General features: G+C 44.6%; 2 protein-coding genes across 4 annotated transcripts; both read right to left on the bottom strand.

Annotated features, from left to right (window-relative positions):
- Positions 1-1,091: 1,091 nt before the first annotated feature.
- On the bottom strand, positions 1,092-12,444 carry brd2a (bromodomain containing 2a). 3 transcript variants are annotated; one of them, XM_047330350.1, is made up of 12 exons: positions 12,195-12,444; positions 7,212-7,518; positions 6,674-6,811; positions 6,170-6,311; positions 5,854-6,053; positions 5,170-5,718; positions 4,778-4,906; positions 4,496-4,687; positions 4,122-4,393; positions 3,652-3,971; positions 3,397-3,525; positions 1,092-3,259 (listed from the first exon to the last, which is right to left on the bottom strand). In XM_047330350.1, the coding sequence occupies exons 2-12, from the start codon at positions 7,488-7,490 to the stop codon at positions 3,132-3,134; spliced, it is 2,478 nt and encodes an 825-aa protein (XP_047186306.1). In that variant the 5' UTR covers positions 7,491-7,518; positions 12,195-12,444; the 3' UTR covers positions 1,092-3,131. The 3 variants fall into 3 exon arrangements, with proteins under 3 accessions (XP_047186306.1, XP_035477116.1, XP_047186305.1); XM_035621223.2 differs by lacking the exon at positions 12,195-12,444 and adding an exon at positions 10,306-12,188; XM_047330349.1 differs by lacking the exon at positions 12,195-12,444 and adding an exon at positions 10,306-12,188 and having other exon boundaries at positions 1,092-3,256.
- A 6,963-nt stretch (positions 12,445-19,407) lies between these two features.
- Positions 19,408-24,124, bottom strand: tap2a (transporter associated with antigen processing, subunit type a). The gene is made up of 11 exons (XM_035621254.2): positions 23,433-24,124; positions 23,053-23,167; positions 22,809-22,939; positions 22,186-22,391; positions 21,877-22,074; positions 21,639-21,767; positions 21,010-21,198; positions 20,733-20,906; positions 20,364-20,523; positions 20,143-20,279; positions 19,408-19,857 (listed from the first exon to the last, which is right to left on the bottom strand). The coding sequence occupies exons 1-11, from the start codon at positions 23,962-23,964 to the stop codon at positions 19,666-19,668; spliced, it is 2,163 nt and encodes a 720-aa protein (XP_035477147.2). The 5' UTR covers positions 23,965-24,124; the 3' UTR covers positions 19,408-19,665.
- Positions 24,125-24,138: the final 14 nt, after the last annotated feature.

Raw genomic sequence — 24,138 nt, 5'->3', positions numbered from 1 at the left:
AATATATATATATATGTGTCAGATTTGAATTGTGGCCCTGTAAAGTCACAAATTAGCGCCGTATGGTTTTGTGCTCATGTTGTCGTTTTCCAAACAGCGTAATCTCACGTCTGTCTTCATCAAATGTTTTATTTTGAAATCGATTGCCGGAATTCTTTTTATGCAAAGTATCTAGCGCTACAATAGGGATGTAGTTGCTCCTTGTGGCCACTAGAGGGCACAACACTGACCACCATAGATACAGTATGGTAGAAAATAAAACCAAAAAAGATAAGTTCATGTCTTCAGGGGCCGCGGCCTTCGGAAGGTACATTTGCAGACCGGTTGCGTCACAGCACCGCGACTCGGCTGTCCCAAATCGTCTGCTCCTTCAAACGCGGCCCACGAGCGCGCCCTTCAAGCCCCGCTCAACTATCCCAGGATTCATTGCGGCCAACGATAACGCGAACGGAGAGTATACGATCAAGTAACAGCTACTTCCGGTTTTTACTCTCAAAATAAAACGATTGTCATCCCGTGAATGGCACATTATGGTTCAGGATCGAAATGAACTAACTAATAATTCAAAGCAAAGGAAAAATACTTGCCGATTTTAATGAGGCAGGTTCGCAAGTTTGTGAACTGAACTAGTTGTTTCAACTAGTCGATCTAAAATGGCAGACTGAGACAATGACAAAAGTAAATGTTTGCGACGATAAAGCTAAAGCAAAGCTTTTGTATAATGTAATAATTATACGTAGTGAAATTTATCATTTTTGTCTCGTACAGAACTCACAGTAAACTTTCATAAAGAACTAAGGAAAAACATGTTTACACTATATACAGAATACATTTTAATACTATCTCAAATAACATGGAGTAGAAATTTGTGTTAACCTCCTGTATTTTTCTTTTATATCTAGCCACAGGAGGAAAGCTGATGTTTGATTGGCTCGTTGCCAAGATCTGATCCCGTTGCTTAGTAACCTTGTTTCATCTTTTTTTCAGTGTTTTCTTGCAGTGGTATTTTATGGAAGGTGAGCAGCACTTGCACTAGTGAGAATATGACCTAAAATCACATAACCTGTAAATAAAATGTCTCCACAGTCATGGAAAGATGAACGTCTCAGTTTATTTATGTACAGATGTTCAGATGAAATGACGGGAGTCAAATACAGGCATTAAGGTTTCTGACAAACTGCAGAGAAGTAAGACTGACAACTGGAGTATTTTGTCTTGGAACAGCAACTGGAAGAAAAAATAAAAATAAACTCTGAACCAAGTTACTGAAGGTGAAAAAAAACATGCTCAAATGATTGAGACTGTAAAATATGTTCACTTCTACAATCCCGACAGTTCATCCGTGCATATTAAAAGCTTTTGATTATGTTAAGTTCATGGGGGGGGGGCATCCATTCACTTTACTCCTAAATAAATAATCAGTTTCAAACAGACAAAAGTCCAAATTCAAGCCATAGACGATTCAAAAGAAAACAAAGCTGATACACACCTTACCTAAAAATCACCTTTTTTAGTAGTACCACCAAACAAACCGTGCATCAATATTACTCACACCATAAAACCAACTTTTTCTTTTTTCTACTCGATCCCAGGATTAATAAACACTTTCATGTTTTTCTTTTAAAATGTTGTTAACCTACCAACGAGGCTGCAGAAGGAAAACTTCCACAACCTTTTTTACTAATGTTTTTAAATCACACAAATAAAACTTTAAGACTCTTAACAAAACTCATAAAATGAAACCCTCAGTTGCCCCAAAAAGATCTAAAAGGCCAAATCGTTTTGAAGACAAGTCAGTTTTACATTGGTGAGAAATGAGCCAGAACGTTTCACCTGCTTGAATAAAAGATAGAACGCAAACCCCCCCCCCCCCCCCAAGAAACAGTAATAAAACCCTTTTTCTCGTGACTTTGAATTCTGAACTTCGACAGAGTCCAACACCAAAGGAAATCAAAAAAAGGACCAGGATGTTAATTTGGGCACAAGGTGAGTGGACGAGACGCGTCCTCACAATTTATTAGCAGATTGGTCACAGAAGAAGAAAAAAGCAACACATTTACAGAAAAACTGAAATTGAACGGGATGATGGGGAAAAAAAGAGAGAGAGAGAGAGAGAGACAGCCGACATGAGAACAGAAATATCTACATAAAAACTGACGAGTAAGTTATGTCACATTTCTGTACAGTGGCCGAACCCTTTTGGAACAAGTACATGAGGACACGAGGATGCAGGGGAGGAAGCACTCAGGTGTTGAGTCGGCTCCTGTGTTGCATGCATTCTGTTTCCTACTGAACCAAGGTGCGTCTGCGTGCAGTACGATTTTCAACGCCTGCGTCAAAACTACGAGGGACTTCACAAGGCTGCACTCGTTGTGCCGGATCTCACACCCATGACTGACTGACACACACACACACACACACACACACACACACACACACACACACACACACACACACACACACACACACACACACACACACACACACACACACACACACACACACACACACACACACACACACACACACACACACACACACACACACACACACACACACACACACACACACACACACACTTCCCCCCTATGTCACTCAAAAAAAAAACCTAAGCAAACCACAACTTCGCCCACGCAAGAACATCGTTCCCAAGAATTAGGGAATAAATTAGCTCCATAAAATGCTTCTTTATAAAAGAAAAATAGATATTTATATAACTGTACACCGCATCTATACAGCATGAGGACAGGGAGCACGGGAAGAAGGGAAATGATCTCCAGAAATAAGACCCCATTCTGGCTCTAGCACCCTTTTATCCCTCCCACACATGCGCTGCTCTTCCCCTTTTATTCGAAGGAGACTGAGCATCCCTCGCTCCGCCCAACAAGGCCGTTTCTCCAGAGAAGCGATCCATCCATTCATCCGCCTCAAAGTTTTCATGTCCAGGACCGGATGAATGAGCCGAGCGTCCCGTCCTTCCTACGTTTGACGCTTCGCTGAGTCGGGACACTCGCCGCTCTCGTCCGATTCCGTCAGTAGCTCTACAACAGCTCAGTCCACTTGCTGGGAAGTGAAAGGTCAAGGGGTCCTTGGCGTGACCCCTTTTTCCACTTGGGAACCCCACCCGCTTCTCAGCCAGAGTCTGATTCGCTTGTGTCCGAGGATGAGGAGGAAGAGGATGAAGAGGAGGAGTCCGAGGACGAGCTGCTGGCGCTGAGACGCGACGGCTGGATGTGTGTGTCGGTGGCCGGTTTCTCTGCTGGAGAAAACAAACACACAGTCAAGAACTACTTTAGACCAGGAAAACAGATGCTGCACTTACGTTTTTAAATGTATGACCTAATCTTCACTTTTCATAAGATTCAAGATTTTTAGACTTAGACGTGTGAAACTTACGCTTGGTCTTCGTGGGCTTCTTCCCAGAGTTGAGCTGACCGCTGACGTCCATCAGCCTCCTTTCCAGCTCCAGCTGCTTCTCCAGAGCGAGTTCTTCCCGGGACTTGCCAGCACTGTTCGTTTTACTTGCTACATGCAAACAGACGAGCACCGATTACAATAAGACGAGGCTGCAGAATCACAGACGTTTCACACTGAACACAGATACCTTTGTGTTTAAATCACAATTTTGGACAAAAACAATAATCTACGAACCATACGGCTTCCGTGGTTTCTTCCTCAGACACGTCATGACGTATCTCTCCAGCTCTCGCAGCGTCGACGGCTTCAGTGTCTCAAAGTCGATCTCGATCTCCTCTGGGTTGGTGTCGCGGAGCGAGGGCTCGCGGGACTGGATGATGTAGACCACACGGCCAAGCTTCTCACCGGGCAGCTTGTTGATGTCCAGGCTGAGCTGGCGCTTCTCGTCGTACGACATGGGCGCCGTCTCCTCCTCCTCGTCGGAGTCGAAGTGACTCACAATGGGATCGTGGACCGGCGGGGGCATGCTGAACATCATGCCGCTCTTTTTGGCTCTGAGGGGAAGTCGGGAGAGGGTTAACGGATGACGGAGTAATTGTCTACTCTGAGCCACAACGTGGGGCATCTTCCACATAGAACACAGAAATAGAGCTTGCACCGTATACATTAAGTTACAACAGTGTCAACTAGGTGTCAGCACTCACTTGCTCTTGTTGTTCTTCTTGCTCGGGGCCTTCTTTACGGGTATGACGGGACAGGCCACCGCTCGGTTGGTCTTTGCCTTTGGAGTCTTGGTGATTTTGGGGGCCTTGACCGGCTTGACGGGGGGTGGTGGCGGCGGCTCCTCCTCTACCCGCCGATGCTTCTCCTTTTCTACCTTCTTCTTCTTCTTCTTGTCCTTCTTCTCCTTCTTTTTCTTGGGCTTGACGATGGGGCCCTGGGAGAGCGCAGTGAGCTGCTCGTGCACAGCTTTCAGCTGAGGAGAGACGGACAGATGTGTCATAAAGGAATAACCAGGAAAGGATACAGCAAAATTATAAACAAATTTCAATGTCATTTGAACATCTTCAGTACAAACCTGTTCTTGCAGCTCCGCCAGCCGGTTCGCCCTCTCCTCCTCTGAGTCAGAGCTGGGGCTGCTCTCGCTCTCCTCACTCTCACTGCTGAGCTCGCTCTCTGATGAGGAGGAAGACGAAGACGAGGAAGATGAGGAGCTAGGCGGTGCCGGAGCCTCATCTGGCATCTTGGCAAAGCAGAACTCAAAGACGTCCTTAAAATTGGGAGAAAGTGGAAAGTGAGTGGACCAGTTTGCAAAAACCCAGAACACGGAGCATTTGAGGCAGCGACATCTGTACGCTACCTGGAGTTTCCTGGCCATGGCCACCACGTCGTGATCGGGGGGGTTGTACTTGTAGCAGTTGGAGAACATCAGTCTAACGTCGGCGGAGAACTGCTGAGCGTCACGATACTCTCTGCCGTCCATCTTTCGCTAAAGTCAAGAGGAGAGAAGAGATATTAGCCTAATTCTGGATTTCAGACAAACAAAGCAAAAGGCATTTGCCCCATTGTCTGTTTATTTAAGCACATGGCACATGTGCTTAAATAAATATTAACTGTTCACACTTTCCATCCAACTTTGAAATATTTAAAACTACTTTATGCAAAGCCTGTGATTTTCAATGTACCGCAGAGAGGCTACATGACGGCGACGACACAGGGATGTCTTGTATATGTTTTGTTTTCCCTAAGTACCTTGATGCTGCTGAGGTCCATGGGCTGCTTAATGATGTCGTGGTAGTCGTGAAGACCCAGTGTCGAGGCGTCGACGGGCTTGTAGAACGGCCAGGCGTACGCCGCATGCTTCTTAGAAAGCAGCTCCTTCAGGACACCATTGCAGTAGCGCAGCTGAGGGCTCAGCTTGCTGCGGCGCACCGGCGTCGGCAAGATGGAATCTGGTAAGTCCTTCTTGGGAGGCTTGATGGGCCGTCCGCTCGCTCCTCTCCTGCTGTTCCCTGCTGCTTTGGTACCCATCATCACCGTCCCACGACCCATACCCATTCCCATACCCATGCCCATGCCCATGCCCATCCCTAATCCCAAACCCATCCCCTGGCTCATGCTGAGGCCTTGGTTCATCCCCAGGCCCGAGTTATGGTCCACCCCAAGAGAAGTCAGGGTGAGCGGCGAGTTGTGCCCATCGCCCATTCCCAGGCTGATGCCGCTGACGCCCATTGTGCTCATGATCGGCATGGCAACGGTTGTCGGGGTGGTTGTGTCCGCTTTCCTCTTCACACCTTTTTTCTGTGATGGAAGAGGAGAGGGTGGATCAAAGATGGGTTCTGAGTCTGTGGGCTTCAATTTCATTGCCCCCCCCCACGAAAAAATACAGTCAAATTTGTTTCTACACAAACGTAAAAGTCAAAAGTTGACCGTTACCTTAGCAGTGGGCTGTGTGGGAGGCAGACTTGTAATGGTGGGGATGCTTTGTTCAATTGGAAGCACAGGGGGCAAGCTCTTGCTCATGAGTGTCTGTGGAGGGGTGGAGAGGATGGAGTCTGGTGTTTCTGGGGTGGGAGGCGAGTACGCTGACTGGGAGACAGCCGGGACCTGATGAGCGGTGGTCACTCCTCCAGACACTGGGAGAGGCAGGAGGAAGATTCAGAATAAATAAACATTCAGTCAACTGATTTGTGCTTGTACGTGTGTTCCGAGCATTTTAACTTGCTTTGCAGCCAGTGCTGAGCCGCATTACCTTTGCCTTTTCTGCCAGGTTTGACTGGTTTGCTCCGTGGAGTTGGTGGAGGCATCTCCAACTCGTCCTGGGGCATCTGAGCCACTTTCTGCAAGAATGCCTTCTCCAGGGATTGGGCCATGAGTACGATATCATCTGTGGGCTGCGGAGGAGGACATTCCCAACAGTTTTACTACAGTAGAAAGACTGAGATTTAAGCAGAAAAGTTCACTTTTATACAAAAAATGTTTTCTGTTCTCTGTTCATTATATAATCACGGCTGCACTATTTCAACGTTTTCCTTCTGAGGGCCTTCTTTCATTTCAGATCATCAGATCATTCCACCCACCCACCCACCCACCCACCCACCCACCCACCCACACACACACACACACACACACACACACACACACACACACACACACACACACACACACACACACACACACACACACACACACACACACACACACACACACACACACACACACACACACACACACACACACACACACACACACACACCTTGTTATAAATGTAGCAGTTGGTAAACATGGTGTTGAAGTCCTGCATGCACTCGGTGGCACTGCGGTAGTAGTTATTCTCCAACCTCCTCTTAATGGTGCCCATGTCCATGGGATTTTTGATGATCTTATGATAGTCCTGGAGGAAGACAGAGACAAGTTCAGGTCAAGAAAGACACATCTAAAATGATTACTGTTGTGGTGGGACGAGCTTTTGTTATCCTTTAATAGACTCCCAGTAAATGTGTTCATAGTAGGGGAAGGAGCTACAATAGATCCAAGTGATAATGTCCCATAACAGTGATGCTCTGAGGGAGAGGTCTTTAGAACTTCTTTATTTTAACAGTGCCAGCAACAAAATTATTATTTTCATATTTCAACACGACCCTTGACGTGAAAACACACTCCCTCTCTAAGCCAGGGCAGTGAGACGCCATTTTTGACACTAAGGCATTTCCTTTTTTGGAAAGGGGTGAGATATTTTCCCTCCTCTAGACAGAAGCCGAATAACGTCCCACTTTCTTAACATTCACACTCACGGGCAGGCTGAGCTTGGCTGCGTCTACAGGTTCATGGAAGGGCCAGGCAAAGTGATGCCGCCACAAAGACTTGAGCAGGACTTTCTGTAGGAACTGGAGTTGGTTGGTCATCTTGCCCTGTCGGTTGGGGTCTTTCACCGGGGGCTGCGGGGGTCCCAACGCGGTCATCTGACTGATGGGGGGCATCCCAGGACTCTCAAAGCCCTCGTAGAGCAGTGAGGGTTTTCGGATGCGTTTTCCAGCGGCGCCAGAACCCTGGTCCATCGCTGTGACTCCCATGAAGCCAACATCAACCCCAATAAGGGAGCTGTAGGGAGCACAGGTGAAAAACCAATGAGCGGCTTATCTACGTTGTTAGAGTGAATCCAAAAATCAACATGTTTTCAGAAAATGTAGATATTCACTAGTCTCCTATGCCGAACTATGTATGTGCCGCACATCAGGAAACTCATCAAATTGTTGACTTGACAACCAACCATTTCTTATGTATCCAGTCTGTTAAATGGAGCACAGATACATTGCCTACACTTACAGGTGGAATTGAAGCAGAAGAATATTCATGTAACTACCAGAAGAATAAGCATGTAACTTCCTCTTAAAGAACTTTCATATATACAAAAAAAATGACAACAATTTGTGTAATTTTTGCAATTACTTTTATCTATTCCAACTTCTACCAAAGTGATGCTCAACTGTAGTCCTGATGTCCACAAATTATGTTTTATCTTAATTTTTTTTAATCTGTAAATAAAAAATATCCAGACCAAAGATCTGTAAACCAAACATTCCCCCGTGTTGGTAGATCCCCAATACCTGGATTTATATTTAAAAAAAAACAATCTACCTCATTGTTTTCCTAATGCAGTGTTCCTAATACAGTGTTCCCTTGATGACATCCACTGGCTGAATTAATCCTGCACACTCACAATCATACAGTACGGTGCAAATCCCCTTCACAAGGAACCCATAAGTCACATTCTTTACATTACTCAACAGGCATACACATTCTGCTGCCAAATCAACACTCCCAGTCTTAGGAGAACAGGCATGACCACCACTTCCTCCTCTCTTATCTCAACGATTACACAGGCAGAAACTCCGCCCCCGTTTCCCTGGAGAGAAAAAAAAACTGGTCTCCCAAAGGATCATGGGCGGAGTTTCAGCTGCCATGTTACAGTAATGACAGGACCATTGAGTTTTCCAGCAGAAATGCCCACGATGCGCCCAGACACTTACTACCAGCCGCTCTGTCGTGCTGATGAGCTGTAATATGTCACATTATCAGTATCACTTATTGTCCACTGCAACTTGCTCAGTTAGAAATTTCCTAACAGATTTCTTCACTGCTCTGTAACCTGGGACGTGGTCGTCTAAATAGTAGAGCTAACTGGCCAAAACTTTAAAACCTACGAAAAATACTTTATTTACCTGACTTACCGTTAAAAATCACCAAGAATGCCATTTAGTATTACTCTGTCGGTGCCTCCATGTGCGTTTCATCATGTTCACAGGTGTAAACACACAACAACACACCGACCTTCCCCCGACACAAGAGCTGCAATCAGCCAACTGGACAGTCACATTCCACCAGGTCAGGTAAGTACTGCTGTTATTTGAGGTCGGTTAAATGAAACAAGCTGACCACGTCTCTGGTGACCTACTTGTTCCAGGGGCTGCAGGGTTTTTAAGGGTCATCCACTGGACAAAAACATTTTACATTTTCAAAATACACCGGTGCTACTTTCTGTTGTGTGAAGTGTCAAGGCCGCGTGCCCTCGTGCTACCGGACATGTCTTTTTCTGAAGTGACCTTGAAGCAGCTGATGCAACTACATCATGCTGTGAATAGCAAAATATCTTCTACCTGTACCTGATTTGCACTTACCAAGCCCAATGGTACATGTTGCATGTGCAGTGAACTGCACAGTTTTCATAAGTTTGTTAAATAAATATACAGTCTATTGGTATTGTTTATGGTAAAGCAAGCAGTTTTGAATGATACAACTTTTGGAAACACATTTGTCAGTTAGTGAACTTTATTATTAAAAAACGGGGGTAAAGTATCATGTACACAACATTAACACCACTAAAAAACAATAACAACTTTTTTGGTCTTAGCTGTAGGACGCTAGGAAGCTGAAGTAACAAAAAGTTTAAAAATGAATTATGGCTCAAACAAAACGATATATGGTGGCGTAGTGGTCTGAATCCTGTAAGCTGTAAATATAAACAACCTTTGGCGCAATTAAAGCTTGTACGGCTTGAGTGACATTGAGGGCTGTTACCAGGCAACCGACTGAAAACACCCACCACACACTGACAACCCGCAAAGAGCCACAACACTTGCACACTGGCCGTTCTGCTCGTGGACAGACAACTCACGGGTGACGGGAGAATAACACACCGATGGTGCAACGGACAACGTCAGACCCGGCGCTGCACCGCACTGGCGTTTCACCGGTGTTCACAACGACCCGTGAACGTCACATGGCTATGACAACAAACCGGCGAAACAAGCAGGACTACCGGCACGACCGCGAACGTCCCCCGGTTACACGGTGCTATAATCTCGCTCACGTGAGTGTATTGTAATCCGCCAATGCACGACGGCGCTACTGAAACAACACTACCGGTGAAACACATTAGTGTCGGGCAGATCGAATCAGATCCTACCGATTACACACGGCGACTATGTAAACAACGCACGCCGCGTTCGAGTCGCAGAGAGCGGGCGAGCCACTGCCGCACACAGGAAGGCTCCAATCTGTGAAGCTAACGCTAGCACTGCTAGCACCAACTGCCAGGCAGCGGGAGAGAGCAGCCAACGGCACAGGCGCTCGGAAGATGGCGCCGGCACCGAGCGATCAACAGTCGCAGCTTGTTACAAACCACAAACGCATTTGAATTCCGCTATTTACGCGTCTAATCCCGAGACCAGTTTCCTCCTGTAGCTCATTCAGTGTCCATTTCTCTTCCGCTCGAAATACAGCGAACACAGGCTGCCAGCGGCAATACTTGGTAAAAAAAAAAATCCTGAGAAATATTTTAATATTCCCTCTGATCGAAAGCTGAGAGCCAATTTTACCGGTAGATACCTGTCAAGGAGCGGGTTAACAGCCATATCCATCAGGATGGATCCGGATTGTGTTTATAGCTAGACTCAAACCAGGATCCGTCTCTGTTCGTCAGTTCTCTCCGTTCCCCGCCACGGCGACCGCCTTCAAGTCAGCTTCGTTGAAATGGCGACGATGCGACTACACCCGTGCTTTTATAGACCAACCATTTGCCCTATTGGATAGACTGCCTCAGAATGTTCACGCCCCCTGCGCTCCCATTAGCTGTCCACGGCGTCCGTCAAAGTCGCCACACCCCTGCATGCGGTTGTTCCACTGACGGTCTTTCGGGCCAACCTATTCGTAAGATTTAACTGTCCATCAAGAAAACGGCGCAATGCTATTGGCTCAGTCTATCCCGGACTACAGGAACAGGGCCTGTGATTGGCTCCTGGTTTGATCCTGTACAAAATGGAAGGACAGCGAGGCCACCCTCCGCTTCATCATACTACATTACGTCAACGTGTGCAAAACGGCGGCAGCGATTGGTCGACACGGTTCTAACGCGGGCTTCCAGCGCAAATACTAAGATTCCGATTGGTTCTTCGAGCGGATCACGCGCAGCCCTCAGGAGCCTCTCCCCACGAACTGTCTGCTCACCAGAATATCCGCATTTCCCTCTCTCAGGGAAGAGGCGCGCTGCCGCCGCCATCTTTAAGTACAGTGAAAACAAGTATTAAGATCGAATTAGTTGAAATAAGTTACATTTTACATTAGATATTCATAATAATGGTATTTCGCATACGAACAACCTAAATACGCAACCTTATCTGCTGCTGAAAAAGGGCAGAGCATCAGAACACGAATCCACGTCAAACGAGGCCTCCAGGGCTCACAAACAAGTTCTACAAGGATAAAGCTCACAACTTCAACTGGTTGTACAACAGTGAGGCAGTAGCCGCCATTTCCTTCAACCAACAACAAAAAGGCCAAGCCTAACGGGGTCACGAGGACCAGCTACCCACTGAATGACACAGCAGTTTCCTTCACTGATCACAAACCACATTTGAACAAACTTGAGGTTGCTTTTGCCAAACCAACAGCACTAATCATACTCACTAAAGCTGGAGGACGCCACCAAGATTAATAATCTTGTAAGGGTTTGAAGATATAAATATTATATCTGACCTTTGAGCCTTTGCAAGATGGATTTAACCCAAACTATTCAAAAACCGTAGCATTTCCAAATTAATAAGACCTATGCAAAAATGATCGTCTGTAAAAACTACTGAAACAATGAATTCAACAACCACACAAAAGGGTTACCTAACCACATGCACCCATCCCCCACACCAAGGTTACAAATTCCCTGCAATGTCACTCAAATAAGCAAAATAAGTAGCAGTTTTTCACAGTATTAAATAATACGTTAACCTAAGTTTTTACAAGTGAAGCCCATACAAGTACAAAATAGGCTGTTGTTTTTTTTAAATGTTACATTATCCAAAATAAAAAGAAATTCATATATTTTTCAAAGTATGGTAGGAAAAACCTTGACTTTAAAATAAACAAAATGCCGACTGGTAAATTCCAAAATAAAGCGAAACCTCTCTTCAAATAATCTTCTTGTCTTCCACCTCGATACTCTTTAACCAACACATTTCCCTCCAACATGTCCGCCTTCTTCCCCCATGCCCTGCGCCGGGTGGGGGAGGGGAGTCATGTGACGACATACGCCCAAGCGCACTGTTCATCAAACTTGAACACGTGGCATTACGCAGAATTAAAAAAAGAATAAGCAGCCAAACATATCCACGGCGTATCCTTTCTCGTGAACACGTCCCCTCCGCATCCACGCGTTGTCATTTGTACCGATTTTAAAGCTCAGATTTGGCGATAAAGTTGGAAAAATATCCGAACAAAGAGCATACCATCCGCTTCCTTCAGCTCGCCCCCGATTGGTCAGGCTCGATCACGTGACAGAGACGATTTTTAGTATTATCGACTGAGAGGTTTCCAAGCGATCCTCTGCTGTAATAATCCGTAATCGATCGAAATATTCCTTCACGGCTCGTGCTTCGCAGTATGTCTTTGAAAAAGTGTTACGAACGTCGACTTTCTCCAGATGACGATTGCTGTCGATCTCTGTCTAGTTTTCCAACGCAAGGACTGCGCATGCGTCCCTTTCATGAAGACGTACTGATTTAAAGATGAAAAGTGCTGGAGGCTGATCCAAGAACAGTTTCGGCTGAGGGTTTTTCTTCCTAGTGGAAAGAAGCTGCACATGAATATGACAAGTGCTGGTTTCCAAATGAATTAATAAATCTATCTATCTATCTATACAATAATAATAATAATAATAATAATTTTAAAAAATCATTTATAGAGCACTTTTTTCATATATATATATATATATATATATATATATATATATATATATATATATATATATATATATATATATATATATAAATAAACCAACATTGATTTTCCACTACATTAATACCACTTTCCTGTTTTAATGTTGTGACTGGAGGATGTGTGTCATTTTTGTTTTTTTATTTGAGAGTGAGACTTTGATTCTGAAACAACAGACACACATTTCCACTGCGTGTTCTGTTACTGCACAACATCTTTGGTTTCAGTATCTGGGATTAGGAGACACATTAGCACGTCTGTTACGAGCCTAAAACAAAAAGCCGCATTGCTTTTTCAGTAATTTTTTGATTTCTTCAAATTGAACTGTCCTTGCTTGTGTGAGGAATGTGTTTTTATCAAACCCATGTAAACTGGATCAGAGCTGTGTTCCTTCATATACAGTATGGTGTCTATATTCCATCTCTCCCTCACAAAGATAACATAACTCAAATACAAAAAGTATGATTATGAGCCAAGTTATTCTGAGACCATGTTTCCTTTCCATAGCATAGTGGTTAAAAACGAAATTGCACTTTTTTTGAATATAAATTTGAAGCCCCTGGGTGCATTTCTGAATTGCTGTGCCTATAAAACCGACAGCGTTGATGTTCCCAGGGCCTGAATTAAAACCAAAGGGAGAATGTGCAATGTTCTGTCTTTCCAACTAAACTTTGAAATACTTTACTTTTCATCATTAAATAATCCATAAACTCTTTGATGCTTTGTACGGTGTGATGCCTTTGGTTGTTAAAGCATATAACTTTTATTTCTGTCATCACTGTTGATCATATGGAAAAATGAGTAAAATAAAAGGCTGAATAAGGACTGTCATTGTTCCTAAAGGGTCGATGATCAATGCTATTTGCATAGAAACCAAAAAATAATTGTGGGTGAAGCGGACATTGCTCTTCACTAATCAGATAAAAAAAATGAACCTTATGTTTTGTTATGTTGCCATATTTTTGTGGGGAACCAGGCTCTGACCTGGATTTGCAGGAAAAGCCATGCAGGCAGGGGAAGTGGTAGGAGGGAGGGGTCGGTGGATTACATCAGAATCAGCCTCCTCTGACTCATCAGCAGTGCTCTCTCTCTCTCTCTCTCTCTCTCTCTCTCTCTCTCTCTCTCTCTCTCTCTCTCTCTGACACACACACACACACACTCACACACACAAACACACACATACACAGAGATACTAGTCTTACATTGGTTGTGAGGACACTAATTGACATAATGCATTGCCCAGCCCCTGACCTCATCATTAACCATCACGACTAATTGCCTAACTCTAAACTGATTATAATTATGTCTCAAAAACGGCAAACGCCTTTTTAAGATGTGATGACCAACCACAATGTCCTCACTACGTAGGGTTACAAACTAAAATATGTCCATACAACCATAGAAAGACATGTACACACATACACACAAACAAACACACACAAAACACTCCCTCTCTGTTGACCTCTCTCTGTTTTTCTCAGAGCTTGGCTGCGTCAGCTCGTCACATGACAACAATCAGCCCTGAAATGGTTGCCAAGGAAGCTCTCTCGCTCACAACGCCTCGGTATTGACGCCTAGTGCCAGAGTTTTACAGTAAAAACTGTTTCAGTACACGAAGACTGTTTTCATGCTGTTGCCTGTTTCCACAAGTCGTTAATACACTGCAAGATGACAAATGTACCTGCGTGTAATGTGTTACGTATTGTTTGTGTGTGGCTGTCATGTTTGTACAGCTCTGCATATCAGTTCATTCACTTCTCCTCACTACGGCTGGTAAGCCTTCCCTAGCAACAACGGCCCCTTTGGCAACCGATGCAAGCCACAGTTTTCAGATACAGAGGAACACTGTGCATTCAAGTTTCCTATTCAGTTGGGTTGTCGTCTCCTTAACGCCACATTCTTCCTGAAAAGCAGTGGATTGAGATCACGCACATTTTGATGCCACAAACACCCACTAACTGCATGACAACATGGCTACTCACATTATTTCTGTTCATAAAATCGTGTTAGTCTTGGAATCACAGAATTCCTCACAATGTCGTGGATCTCTCCATGTCCAGGCTATTTAAATCCTAATGTCTTATTGTTTGCTTTACAAAGTCTTGTCTCTGTCTCGAGGTGGTTTGTGGAAATGTCTGCGTTTTTTTTCCCCACTTTTCTGAATATAGTATTCTTCTCTCTTCAGAAAACACACAAATCCAAATGAAAATGATCTCTTTTATTAAAGTCTGTTTTTGATTTACAGCAGCTCTTTGTATTTCTGTGACTCTCATCCATTGAGTGACGGCAGCATGAGGCCATTTGTGGCATCCTTTTTATTGCTTTAATAGAATCACATTAAAAAAATATATAATTTTCAACTGATGCCTCTCCTCAGGCAACAGAGAGATGGAGATCCATTTGAAAACCAAAGCTCATGAGCACACAGTCCCAAGAAGGGAAACTATCCAAATCTAGGACAACAGCTTCTGCTTAGTTATGCAGTCAGGCAAAATGAGTTGTAAATGTGTGAACCTGAGGAGGGGACACTTCATTATACTATACTACTATCTATAACAGCTGTAACTTGTAGAACGTGTCTTATATCCTTAGTTCATTCTAGCAGCTGGAAGGATGCAAGAGCAAATGCAAGATAGTGCTGAAGAGGAGAGACTGATTTCATCTTCTAAACATTTTGGACTAAACAGTTTGACGTATCTCCTGATACTCAACAGATAAATGCAGTGTTAGTAAATTATTTCAAAGTATAAGAAAATAACACGAATTGGACAGGATTTTCTTTTATTTAGCAGTCTCTTCTACAGAGCAGAGATAAAACCTTTTCCCAAATCCTTTTTAACTTTATTACATTTTTTATCTTCACTTCAGTCCATTCACTGCAAAGACATATTTTACATACAACTTCCAAAATCAGTCAGTACATTTATGTCTTGTGGGGTTTGAAAAGTAACAAACTTGATCAAGATGTGTTAGTTTTTTAGAAAGAATATCTTAAACACTAAATATGAGCCGCAACTTTGCTGTCACAGCTGTTGATTTAGGATTTAACAGACAATGACAAATATACTACCCGGAGAAAAAAAAGATTATCTGAGATTTTGTCATGGAATTAACATTTCATTTAATGAAGGATGCTCTTGTGTGTGTGTGGGGGGGGATTATTCCTAATTTGTAACAGTATGAGGAAAGAGCATCGACGCAGATGGGAGAGATTATGAGTTGCAGTGCACTGACCATCGAGCAAGAAAAAAATGTATTCTCATTTTCAGTAGCAGCTTGAATGAGAAAATCTAATATTGAGGCTCTACTGTTTCAATGTGCCATCTACTGGACACTTCAGGTCACTACATTTCAGGTGATACAAAAATATATGATATTATGTCGCCATCTGGTGGCCACTGGATGACAAATCAATTGATATTACATGGTAAATTACATGTGCAGTTTGTTTCCATTTAATGTAAAGACGTTTAGAGTTCTGACAAAATATTACATGTGCAGTTAATCCAATTCATCTGCATCAGTGATGTTAGTGTGGAGCTTTGTCCAAGCTGAGTCCCAAATCCTGATTTTCAGGACTCGTGCTTGAATTCTACAACACTGTCTTGAAGTGAAGTCAGCCTGCACACACCAGCAGGTACTGCACCTCTGACATACTGCTACATAACAGACTGTAAAGCAGACTACACATTAAACGTGCATGTACAAACCATCATGCACCGACTGTAAAGTGAACTCCAGCGGCATTAAAAGTCTGCACATCAATGCCATATCAATCGATAACTCTTTTTTTGGACTTTCGAAACTTTCATCTGTTGAGCTCTCTTGAAATGCCAGTCGGCCAGTCAACACAAACAGATGCTGTTCAATCTCTGTTCAAATCCACAGCACTCCCCAAAGACGATGCCATATTTTCAAAATATACCGTTCATGTCAAAATGCCAAATTTATATTCAACGCAGAAGACAATTGGTGAACAACGGTGCAAAGGTGAAGCCTCAGAGAAAACTTCGTATGATTGAGATTGTGTACTATATATACTTTCGACAACAAGCTGAAACAAGCAGATACACATATGTGTATGTACAACACATGTGGTATGTGTCAAGTGTGTAACAAGAGGATTTTAACAACCATAAAGCTACACAGGGAGAAATAAAATATATACGTTCAGATGTTTTAAAACCTTTTGTTGTTTTTGGCAATGGCACAAAAGTATTTTTCATATCAGTGACATGTATTACATTGTCTTTATGGGCTACTTGCCCATAGTACAAGAGACGAAGTGTCACTGCCTTCAATGCGTTTTATGAATTTCTCATGTTAAACCACCTGGGGGCGCTCGAGATCTATTCACTGAGATCTCTTGCCAAGACTCGTGGCCGCCCCCTTGTGGTTGCTGGTTCACCAGACTGAGGCGTTTAGGGGAAATCACATGATTGCCTGGTTCGATGGTGAAATTGCACTGGACGAGCGCTTGGAGCGCTGTTGCTCTTTCGAGTAAATGATGTCCCCCTCCCCCATGGCTGACCTGGTGTAACCTTAACCTCAGAATGACTGATAAACGGCCATTCTATCAGACGGTGCAGTGTTGTGGTGGTGACAGTGAAATCCAGTGAAATCCAATTATTGTTTCCGTCCCTGTTGAAGAGTCTATAACCAAGACGACGAAGTCTCTTATACAATAAGTCTGGTGACTCATGCATTAAAAAATAAACCATGATTAGCCGGGGAAGTTTAGCTCCTTGTCAGCGTGCCAGCTCCTGCCAGGCTATCGGCTTCCAGGAAATCACGTGGCTGCTGTTGGTAAAAAAAAAGCCAAATGCAGCCGGCCGGGGAGCTGTTACACTGCCTGACGTCTTCATGAAAGATCAGGGTTGTTGCTTCTGTTGCTTTTGAGCCGACAGTGGATCAGTTTCTGTTTTCCTGATTTTGCATCAGACATCAGACCAGTGTTCTGGGACTTTCCTCTGCTGATCATGTGTTGTGTGTTTGATTGGATGGTTTTTTCTTAGTTTTTTTTCCCCCATTACCACAAACTTGGGAGACCAAACCTTAACTGCTCAACTGCTCAGAAGTAATCTCAGAAAACTGGCACTTTATTCAGTGTTGCAATCGTCACACTCCCCAGGGGAAGTTAGGGGATTGACACAATCACACTGGGGGTTTACCTGGATACAAGACAATTCAAAAGAAACTCTCCCTGGCTCAGTTAGTGAGCTGCACAGTGGAGATGTGTGTGGTAACTATGACCTCAAGTAAAACAATATATCCAAAATAGTCTCAGAAACAACTATAACGTTATAACACAACATGCTTCCCCTCATCTAGTCTATTCCATGTCTTTTTATACATCTGTCAAATGAATGAGATGAGACAAGCTGAAGTCACATTGGTGTCATTTTTGTTGTTGTGCTTTATTCGGCATCTCCACAGCACAAATGTAGTGTATCGTATCAAACTGAGTGACAACTGCTGACAACGTCAACACACGCTTCAAACCTAAAAGCCAAACCAGAACTCATTCAGTCACAAGACCTTGGGCTTGGCTGTGGTTTGGCTGTCAACAACCAACACAGAGAGAAAGTGAAATTAAAAAAAGAGAAGGGACTTCCCAGCTCGGCAGCGTGGTGAAGGGGTGTGATGCAGAACTGGTTCAGCCACTGACACACTGGCTCACCTTGTATTCGTCTTCATGCACCACAGTTTGTGCGCGCGCTGTCGGACATTTTGTGTTTAGGCTCAACCTAAGATGGTGGCACTGGCAACTCTACCGTTCCACTTTGAGCCCTCCTGCCTCGGTAACCTGCAGGCGGCACGCGGCTACGGACGAGTCACTGTGCCTGAACCATATGTCAATCATATTTTGACATGCACCCCTCCATGTAGTCCAGAGGATCAACAAAGTAACATGCATGTTGTTTAAAAAAAACCTTGCATTCATTAAAATTCAGGAGACACAAATGTCTGACCTGTTTGACTTTATAACCACCATTTTGTGGATGACTCGAAGTCTTGACAAAATGGCGACAACTGTTGCCTTAACTGAGCCGGATGTCGACGGAGGAGGTCGGTGTTTTGCCATAGGGCTGAATATGACTTCACTGTACCTTTGGTGTTCATGATACGTATCACCAGGCAACTCTCCAAAAAGCCACGCAACCGGGAAACAATAAAAACAATGTTGGTTGTCGGGGACTTTCCAGCTGAGCTCAAGCAATGAAACACACCCTCACGACGCCGAAAACCAGAGATACAATAGATCCGAAAAAGCCAAAGGCCTGGAGCAGTACAATAAATCCCTTCATATCAAGTCAAGTAATATACGTGAATCATTTCATTTTACTCATATTTTTAAATCTAAGATTCTTTTCATCCCATAATATCAACAGAGCCCCGGCATTTTGAAAACAATTTCCTGACCATCTGATTAACTTTTCTACTCCATTGTGTGGAAGAAAACTGATCACGTGTTAATTCATGTCATTTGAATATGTGAACGCATTCAGTAAAAGCACTTAACAAATAAGTGTCAAGCGAAAAAAAGGGAGAAAAATCCCGACAAACACATTCAGACGAAGAATGACGACGTCCTGGCAGGAGTCATGTGAGGCCGCTGACAATGATCCAAACTGTCTGATGCTGTACATCAACATTTTATTGGGGACATATAAAGCGACCTTTGCCCACTCTGACCATAAATGAAAGTTGATACTGACAATAGTGTGTTGTCATGTGAAACATTTATTCATATTAAACAAATACAAGGCAATGGAGTGGAAAAGTCTAAAAATAAATAAGATGTATTCTACCAACAGAAGGTGAAGGCGTATTTATTTAAATAAACACAGAAAAGGAATGAGAATTCATATTTTTACATAACAATTTCCATAAACTTCACTTTGTTACCAGACACTTGTGTGACTGTGCATCACAGTCATCAGTTCTCTCACGATATACAGAACTTTCACATCATGCTGAGTTTCACTCGGCAAAGCGCCTCTCCACCAGCTTGTAGTAGCTCCCCTTCATGTCCATCAGCTCCTGGTGAGTCCCACGCTCCTCCACTTTGCCACCACCGATCAATACGATCTGATCCGCCTTCTCGATGGTCTCCAGCTTGTGAGCGATCACCAGCAGGGTCTGGTCGGGACCGTCGGCCAGGGCCCGCTGAACCTGCGCAAAGTCAAATGCAGTCATATTTACAACTCCTTTAGTAAATGTCCACATGGTGCAATATGAATAATTATGAAGCGAGACGTTGCCTAATATCAGTAGACATGCAGTTTTGCACTTTCGGCGCTCCACTCATTAACCTTTCATTATTGACGTGCTGATTATGAAGAGTTCAAAAATGGATATTTAATGAGAATAAACATAGTTCAGTTTTCACCTAGACGCGTCTGGCATGGAAGGCACATGATTGGACGCCTCAGTGTCAGAAGTTGTGACTCACTGTACCTTATTTTGACTGTCATTGTCCAGAGAGCTGGTGATTTCGTCCAGAATGAGGACCTGTGGCTGTCTGACCAGAGCCCGAGCAATGGCGATCCGCTGCTTCTCGCTCTTGGATAACTGGCCGCCGCCCTCACCCACCTCTGACACATTATAAAGGTGATCAGATCTATTTTTTCAGGTGAGGTAGGTGTGAAGAGGCTTGAGGAGCAGGTATAACAGTTCACCTGTATCGTAGCCTTTCACCATCAGCTTGATGAAGTCGTGGGCGTTGGCTTTGCGCGCCGCCTCCTGGATCTCGTCCAATGAGCAGTCGGCAAGCCCGTAGGTGATGTTGTCCCGAATGGAGCCAGAGAAGAGCAAAGGGTCCTGGTTCACTACTGCGACCTGTGAAACACGCTTCCATCAGCTCCACTGAATGAATTTCACACAATAAACATTACAGCTGATTCTTCTCACACAATTATATACATATATACAGTATATATATAATTCAAATCTCAGAGCGCACCTCATTTTTTGAATGCTGATCTTTTTAGTTGAACATATGAAACAATTAAAACACAGAAATGAACTAAAAGCAGAAGCTTGATTACCTTCTTGTGGAGGAAACGGTGGTCATAGGATTTTAGTGGTTCACCGTCCAATAGGATTTCTCCGTCCTGGGGCTCGTAGAATCGCTCCAGCAGACTCACACAGGTGCTTTTCCCCTCTCCAGACGGACCCACCAGTGCCGTCATCCGACCCGGCTTCAGCTCCAGAGAAAAATCCTGAATCCAGGAAACAGCAATGGTTGTAGAAAATGTGTCTTTGTCACGTGTACGTGGTTTACACAGGTTTTTTTCCTCCATAACCCTGTCGTTGACATCTCACCTGCAGCACTGGTTTGTTAGGGTTTGCAGGGTAGGCGAAGCTCAGGCAGCGGAAGCTGACGCGCCCCGTCAGATGTTCGGGTTTGAGGTTTCCGTCAGGGCTCACCTGAGGTTTGCGGTCTATGTACTCGAACACTTTCCCAGCAGCCCCCACCGAGTTCAGCATGTCGCCGACGATGTAGGCGAGCGTCTGGAAGATGGAAAAAGTGATCACTTAAAAAACACATGCTTTCATTTATAGCAGTATCTCAAGGTCGTGGTTGCAGCGTGTAGAATATAAATATTTTTTGAAAGCAATTATATGTTTAGAATAGCGCAGGACAAGATATGTGAGACTTCTTCGGTCATCTGGTGCTGCTCTTCTTGCTGCTCAAAGGTTGAATATACAGAGCTTTCTTCAAGTTAGGGAGAACCTTAGAGCAGAAGCCATGTCTGTGTTTGTGGGTGAAACAAACTAATGGGGTCAATTTATTATTTTACTGCTTTCATAATTTGATCTAGGATTTCTTGTGATAATAATGAGACCTGACCACCAAACTAAACTGCTTGTTAACAAACTTAAAGGCTTTTTTTGGTGCTAGCAAATACCATCCCCTGACTGAAAACAACCCCCGGAGCATTATGGGATACCCTGATGTTGTCTCCAACGTGTGACTGGTAGAGGATGAAGGACACCAGGTTGCCAGTGGTCATCTGTCCGCTGCGGATGAACAGCCTGCCGTAGTACAACATTAAGACCTGCATGCCCAAACCTGTCATCTGTAGACACACACACACACACACACACACACACACACACACACAGTTAGGAAAGGTAATATTCATCTGCAAAAAAACTAATTTTCACACAACACTGTAAACCTCTCACCCTCCGCGTGAGCAGGTAAACGGCTCTGACAGTGTCCTGCCGGCTCTTGAGAGCTTGAATGTCTTTCAAGCGGTCACCATAGCGACGGGCCTCATGTTTTTCTGCGTTAAAGCTCCGCACCACGCGAATACTGGACACCACCTCACTCGCTGCTTCGTTTGCCAAAGCCATGGAGGCCTGCATTGCCAGGGACAGCCTCTGTGGAGGGAGTCAAACAACAGCATCAACTTTGATTGAGTGACGTTCTTTTAAATCGAGGAGAACCAGGTTGTGGCCTTTAACCATCATTCGTCATTAACCCACTTTTACCTGGTAGTGTGTGTCGTAGATGTTCTGAATGAGGCCGGTGATGGGCGTCTCCATCAACACGAGTAAGGTGAGCTTCCACGAAAGATTCATCATCAGGGAGATCATGCCCATCGTCTTGATGAACGTCCTCAGCAGCACGTTGACATTCAGGCACACGGTTCTTCCCATCAGGGTGGTGTCTTTCGACAACCTGTGTGTGATTTCACCTGCAGAGAAACTGCCATGTTGACATTTCGCCAAGGAAGGCTTTCTTTGGTTTGCCAATGTTTGTTTGACTGATTGTTGGCAGGATTACTCAAAAAACTACAAAATTATTTATATATATATTATGCTATTTCCACCGGACATGGTGGAGGGATGGGACCTGTGTCTGGAGAGGACCCATTAAATATTTGTATATAAATATGTATTTGTTCCAGTTACATTCTCTTCTGTCTTATTTCTTTTGTCTTGTCTTGTCCTATCGCATTACGTCAAGCTTGACCTGTCCTGTCCAATATGCGTTGTCCTACCCATCTTCTTGTTTTTTCTTTGTTCGTGCACTGCTCGATCCTATGATCCCTCACGTGCACTTAAAAAACATTCATACGGCGTTACTGCGTGCCACATTATAAGAGCCTTACCTGTCTTTATGGACTCGAAGAATCCAATTTCCTGTTTGGTCAAAGACCCAAACAGCTTGACTTTCACTCTGCATGTGAAGGCACTGATGGCACAGAGCAAAAGACCCCCTCTCATGCCTGCACTCACTGAGCTGATCGATCATGGAGAGAGAGAGAGAGTCAGTGAGATGCTGAGCCACACAGACACAAGCTGGTGTCAAGATGGAAAACACACACACACACACACACACACACTGCTGCATACCTTCCCAAGGAGAACAGGCCCATGAAGAGGAGAGCAGATCTGAATTCATTCAGCTGGTACTGACCTCCCAAGATGTCAATGACTCTCCCAGTGTAGAACGGGATGAACATCTCACCTGAGAGGACGCGTTCACCATCAGACACATACAGAGAGATGGAGAGGATCACGTGTAGGGTTCACACACATGGCTAATGTTGATATAATAGACTGACAGACATTTCAAAATAAAAGCATATATATATATATGTAAATTAGCATCACTACTGATTTTAGGAAAAAAATGCATTCATATCAAAGTTAGAAACGTTTTATCCTGCTATAGTTATATGCATATACACTAGCCCCCACTCTACACTATACCACCGTCTTTGTGCACTCACAGATCACAGCCAGCGACAGGAACACAACCCCTCCGAGCAGCAGCGGGTAGTCGGGTCTGTACAGACGGAGCACCCTCATGAACAGCACCCTGGCCTTCTGCTTCTTCTCTTTACCGGCGGCCGCCTCGTCGCTGTCCGGGAGGGTGGTCTCCCAGAACAGCGCAGCGGCCAGCGACGCGCCGGTGCTCAGCAGCCAGCAGCAGCGCGCGTCCGCCCGCCGGCCACACTGGCTCTCGGCGCGCAGGAGGACCGTGGCGCCAGTGTCGAACACCGCGGGGAGCAGACTGTGCACCGCGATGACACGAACCAGCAACGGCGTGATGTCTCCGAGGCCGAGGCGGGACACGGAGGTCAGTGCCACGCACCGGACGGACGCGCACACCCAGAGACGGAGCAGATGCGCGGAGACGCCGCGCGGCGCCACGAGCGACCGCGATGCGTAAAACAACAACAGATCGACGCAGATCGCTGAAACCAGAGCAACCGCTCTGTGGATCACTCTGGAGATACCTGCTGCCATTCTCATCCTCATCAACGGTCGACGTCTTCGTGAGACCGAGTGCTCTGCCGCGGAAACGAGCGTCTGTTTACATCCACTTTTGGTTTCGTTTCCCCGACGGGCCAGGGGCTCCCCTCGACAACCCAGACTGCAGAGCACAGAAACCTCGAGCAGGACAGTTTAGGATGGAGCACTGGTAGAACTATT

This window comes from Scophthalmus maximus, chromosome 22, assembly GCF_022379125.1.
Source record: "Scophthalmus maximus strain ysfricsl-2021 chromosome 22, ASM2237912v1, whole genome shotgun sequence".
Lineage (NCBI taxonomy): Eukaryota > Metazoa > Chordata > Actinopteri > Pleuronectiformes > Scophthalmidae > Scophthalmus > Scophthalmus maximus.
The sequence above is the reverse complement of the archived record's forward strand: the minus strand, read 5'-3'. Positions and strand labels throughout refer to the sequence as shown.